This window comes from Rasamsonia emersonii, assembly GCF_000968595.1.
Source record: "Rasamsonia emersonii CBS 393.64 chromosome Unknown ctg1118621760842, whole genome shotgun sequence".
Classification (NCBI taxonomy): Eukaryota; Fungi; Ascomycota; class Eurotiomycetes; order Eurotiales; family Trichocomaceae; genus Rasamsonia; species Rasamsonia emersonii.
In genome coordinates, this window is record NW_013562724.1 from 1 (window position 1) to 5,362 (window position 5,362).

The window sequence follows — 5,362 nt, forward strand, 5'->3', positions numbered from 1 at the left end:
TGTTTTGTTTTGTTCTCTCTTCTCTCTCTCTCTCTCTCTCTCTCTCTCTCTCTTCTTTTTTTATTGTCCGTTTATTTCTGTAGTACAAAACTAATGTACCTAAGAATTATTATTAGTGCAATGATTACGGTTGTGTTTCTGCCATAACTGGTTGATTGTCCCTTGGTCCAGAATCTAGATAGGTAATTAATGCTATTAGAGATATTTAGGACTAATTATTATTAGATAGATAGATAGATAGATAGCGATAGGAAAGTAAATATTTATTTTATTATATCATGGTAGCTTCTATACTACATAATACTTCAGACAAGAATCGATTAAGATATATCCTACGCACTGTACAGTACATATACTACGTACACTACATCCATGGAACTGCACATCCCTCTCGTTTATCTATTTCACTTTTCATATCTGGCCCACACTACCCCTCCTCCCTTTCCAACACGTTGGATGGCCGCACCGGAAACCCAGCCGCACGGTAGATCGCATCAATGGCCTCCATCTGCGCGATACTCTCCTCCCCCGGGATCCAGCACGGCGGCGTCTTCTTCTTCCTAACCTTGTCGACAAACGCCTCGAGTGGCAGTGCCAGCGGTACAGCACGTGCTCCAGAAGGACCTTGCCCCCCCCCCCCCCCCCCCCCCCTTCCGCCGCCTCCAGTCGTCCAGGTCTCGCCCCCATCGTGGACCACCGCTTTACTGTTTCTGGTACTGCGTGCGGCCAGTCCGGTCGTCTTGTCCGTGACGTCGATGTAGTGGTACAGGTGCGGCATGAGGGCGTTGTAGAAGTAGACGATCTCGACCTCGATCGAGGGCAGTTCCCAGATGCGATGCGTGGCACGGTGTTGCACACGGCCCAGTGCCGCGCCATGTCCGTGTAGATGCGGCTCTGGATGAGATGGCCGTCGTGCGGGCTCTCGAATAGGAGCAGCGCGTGCATGGCCTCGTCAACAAGGTTGTCTTTGGCGTATGGTCGTGCCACGGCGGATTGGATTGGATCTCCTTGGGTTGGTCGCTTCGAGGGCGTAGCTCATGTCCATCAGGGAGCCGCCTGACAGTAGTAGTCCGTCAGCAAAAGTTCACATTAATAGACAGTGACGAATTGATGTATGTACACACCTGAAAGGTCAAACTGCCATCGAATATCCCCCTCTGGAACGCCAGGATTGCTCGTCATGAGGGCATCAGTTCGGAGAATGCGACCATACTGGCCCGACCAGCCCCAACTCCTTCATCAGCCAACTGGACCAACAACCTTGCCTCGTCAGCATTCGACGTCAACGGCTTCTCGCAGAGCATGTGACATGCTTTCCCACCCGGAGCGGAGCGCCTTGGCCGCCCACTTTTCAAAGTGCAGGGCGTTGTTGGTCGTCGAGACATACAGTAGACGCAGTCGATAGGTAGCCGGGTCGTTGATCAGGTACAGTCGGTCTTGGTAGGAGCCGTACTGTATGTACTGTACTACAGCCTTTTGGTGAAATGGTACTTACTCTCTGGCTGCTGCTTGGGCGGTTGGGCGGTTGCGAGGTCACGGGAGGCTGATGCCGTAGAAGATCACGTCGGGGTGGATGACTTAAAGACATTAGAGGCGAGAGATCATGGTTTTAATAATACCTAGGTGATTGTTCACCTATCGCAGGATTGATATTGATCTCAGCAGTCGAAATGACGCCCAATTTCAGGCCCCTCACGAGGGCTCTTAAGAGACCGGTGTCGGTATGATACAGCCATGAGTATGTACATACAAGTACTGCTGCGCAAAAGTGCACATTTGGATGGCGAGAGCTATTGAAGCTGAAGTGTACATACCTGAGGTATGTCCTAGATAAAGAGGGAATATAAATATAGAATACAGTATACATACAGAACGGCAGGCAAATCTCGACAGCTGAATTCAATTCAATTCAATTCACTTCGATGGGACAGAAACGAAGAATGAATCTAGATTTCAGTTAACCAGACCGCTTCCTTCCATCTTGTAGTGTTTGTCATCGTTCCTAGTGTCTCACTAGTTACCCACCTACTCGGCTGGAAAGAACTCCCTCTAGCTAGATTATTTATTACATTACATTGCATGCTAAGTAAGTCCATCCTGAGCAACAACTCCAGGCATAGATAGATAGATAGATGGGTAGCGGGGTGTATTTATTATACAGGCTCATACGGTCCGAACTATTTATTCGATCGATTGATTGGACTGGTACCGTATCTTTTGTGGATGTGGAGTTACAGGGAAAAAGGGGGGGGGTGGAAACGTGACATGGCATACATAACAAGGAGAAAAGGCAGAAAGCAGAGAGACACCGCCATAGAAGAAGAAAAAAAAATTCAATGATCAATGCCAACTCTTGAGAAGCAGAAAATGACAGGCAAACAAAACTAGCGCAGTAAGATATCACACACACACACAAGACAGACAGACAATATGAATGAAGCAGATGGCCAATCCGTCGACGCAAATGCGGTATCTCGACAAGATAACAAACAGAACAGACAATACGACATAGCAAATAGACTATAGTCTTGCTCGCCCACCCTCTTTTCACCAATACATCCGTACACGAGATGGTAATCAACTGGAACCGAAAGTGAATATGAATAGGGTAACATAGCTTCAACAGTTCAACTTTCTCCGAGATCACATGAAAAGAAACAAGAAAAACAAGCCCAACATAACTCACACAAACCCATTTCTTCCGAATCCCGCCAGAAAACGCACCAGAAAGCCGCAAATCCACATGCTTGAATCAAGGTACAATAAGAAAATTCGTCACCCGTCGAGTCCGAATAATAGTAGCCATTACGTACGTACAGAGGAAACGAAGATGATAAGATATCAAGATCGAATCCGACAGTGGAACACAGGTTAATAGGTGAAGAGGGGAAAATTACAGTCGTATCCGTCTAACGATGTCCGTTCGACATCGGACTCGCCTTTTCGCTCTGCGAGTCTGTCTTGGTCTGAGTATCGTCGTCTTTGGTAGTGGACGTCGAGTTGGCCCCGTCGGTCGAAGAATTCTTCCCACATCCCTTCACCAGGAGATGTCTCTACAGCAGTGAGTTAGCTATGTAGAATGTTATCGACACGCGAATACTCACCTTCAATGCGTCCTTCCGTGAGAAGCTCTTCTCGCAATGACTGCACGGGAACGGCTTGACCGAAAGGTGGATCCGCTTATGCCGCTTCAGATCGTGATTGCGGTTGAAGCTCTGCGGGCACTGGTCGCATTTAAACGGGCGATCGTTGTGAGGAGCCGGTTGTCCATGGGCCGGATGGTGCGGTGGGTGCCCCCCGTACAGATGCTGCATGCTGGCCAAATGGCCGCTGGTGAAACCGGGCACAAATCCCTGCTGGACATTGCCCATCAGCGACATCTGCCCGCTGGGATTGTGCACGTTCGTCATGACGGGTCCGTTCATCGCGGGGAGAGAATATGACGGCCACGGGGGCCGAGGGTAGCCCAACTGCGGCGGTTGCACGGGAGGCGACTGGCTTGAGCCCGGTGGCATTCTCGGAGCCCCATGGATCCCTAGCCCACTCGGCGCGACGGGTGACGGTCCCCCGTACGGCGGAGGATAAGAGCCCTGATGTTGGGGAGCGGCGGTCGGGGATGCCCCAAACAGCGGAGCCGAATGCGATTTGGGGCCGTACGGATCGCCCGTGCCCAGCTGGTGCGGAGAAGGGGCGGAGGTGGTGGAGACTCCACCGTGCGCGCCGATCATCGCGTGAGCCATGGCTTGTTGCTGTTGCTGCGGCTGCTGCGGCGGCTGCTGCACCACGGGCGTTGCGGAGGCTGGAGACGAGACGGGAATGGGCTGCTGCTGGAAGGGGGGAAGCTGGTTCAGATCGTAGGACTGGGACATGCTTTCGGTGACCGGTGGAGGATTATTGGCGCTACTCCGCGCCAGTGGACCCGACGACGAGGGGCAAAGCCCTCCTCGTGGTGGAGGGAAGAGCCCGGACGAACCCTGCTGCCACGATTGATGGGAAGTGCCGTAGTTGTAGGAATTCTGACTCTGCCAGAAGCCGGACGGATACGAAGGGAGGTCCTGCGCGGCGGAGACGGTGGTGCTGGGGATGCTCGACGGGACAGAGGTGGCTCCTTCGCCCGACTGAGAGGACAGCGGGGAGAGCGGGTTGCCTACGCTCGCGTTGGAGACAGGATTATTGACGCTGGGCGGGGACAGGAACTTCTGACTGCCGGGGTTGTTGGCGAGCTGGAAGTTGGGCGGAGGCAGTTCAAAGGTCGGGAGATTGGAAGCAGCTGGCCGGCGCGCAGTCAACGGCTGAGGAGCAGTTGCCAGCGCATCAAGCGCTGTACCCATTCCGGGTGCTGGAACAGCGAGGGCCGCCACCTTGCCGGACGGAGGATTCGACGCAGACGGAGATCGAAGCAGATCCGTCTCTGCGGTGGAGGGCGTGGACAGCGTCGCGGGAGGGGAGAGGGTGCCCAGCTGAGACAGCGTGCCCGTTGCCCACGACCAATATCGGCCTGATGAATCCAGGAGGGGTGGTGTTGTTGCGTGCTTTTCTGTCCTCCGAGTTCTTTTTTGTTTCTAGAGCACCTCCCTCAAACGTTGGCCGGTGCGAAGTTGGGCGGGGTGCAAAAAGCAGCGACAAAAGACCAACGGCGGCACACCGTCAACACAGTCAGCTCAGCGGGCCAGTCCTTTCACCAAATCGCATGGTAAACAGGGAGCGTCGCAGGAATGCCGTCGAAGAAAGAGACGCGAAAAGAAGAGAGTCCAGTGAGAAGAGAAAAAAAAAATCCTAACGAGAGAACGCTCAGAGACGTCTGTCAAAAAGTAGCGAGAAGCGAAAGCTTCCCTCCGCTACCAATCCAGTCGTAGCATCACCACCAGCAGCGTGTCAGATTCCAGTCGCTCACGAGCGCGAAAACGCCTGATGAGGCAAACGAGACGGCTCGACCTCGCAACCACAGCGACGGGAAGTCGGATCGGATCAGCGCCAGCCTGAGTCGACGCGAGAGGGACGGACAGGGACTGAGACCCGCGCGACTGGCACAGGGAGAGAATGAGGCAGGTTGGGGAGGAGGAGGAGGAGGAGGAGGAGGAGGAGGAGGAGAGAGGCTGAGGAGGGGGGCGTGTGGACGGTGGACGGTGGATGTGGATGTGGTGGTGGTGGACGGGCTGGCTGGGAGATCAACGGCGGACGAGGGCGACCAGGACGCCGGGGAAGATGTATCCAGCGAGGCGGGCGGGTGGCTCCCCGGGCAGAGGGCGAGTTTGGTTCTGGGCCTTCTGGCCAGCGCGGGGGACGCCGTCTACGGTAAGGCTCCAGCGTCGCCACCAGCGAGAAACTACCAGGGACGTTATTACGCTCGGGAATGGCTATT

At 53.9% G+C, this 5,362-nt stretch overlaps 2 protein-coding genes across 2 annotated transcripts; both read right to left on the reverse strand.

Annotated features, from left to right (window-relative positions):
- Positions 1-205: 205 nt before the first annotated feature.
- T310_8540 (uncharacterized protein) lies at positions 206-2,096 on the reverse strand (the record flags this gene model as incomplete). The annotated part of the gene is made up of 9 exons (XM_013468680.1): positions 206-211; positions 364-399; positions 467-948; positions 1,214-1,347; positions 1,388-1,452; positions 1,496-1,577; positions 1,751-1,814; positions 1,870-1,893; positions 2,030-2,096. 9 exons carry the CDS (start codon positions 2,094-2,096, stop codon positions 206-208), a joined length of 960 nt encoding a protein of 319 aa, XP_013324134.1.
- An 813-nt stretch (positions 2,097-2,909) lies between these two features.
- Positions 2,910-4,331, reverse strand: T310_8541 (C2H2 finger domain protein; the record flags this gene model as incomplete). The annotated part of the gene is made up of 2 exons (XM_013468681.1): positions 2,910-3,053; positions 3,105-4,331. The coding sequence occupies 2 exons, from the start codon at positions 4,329-4,331 to the stop codon at positions 2,910-2,912; spliced, it is 1,371 nt and encodes a 456-aa protein (XP_013324135.1).
- Between the last annotated feature and the right edge of the window lie 1,031 nt (positions 4,332-5,362).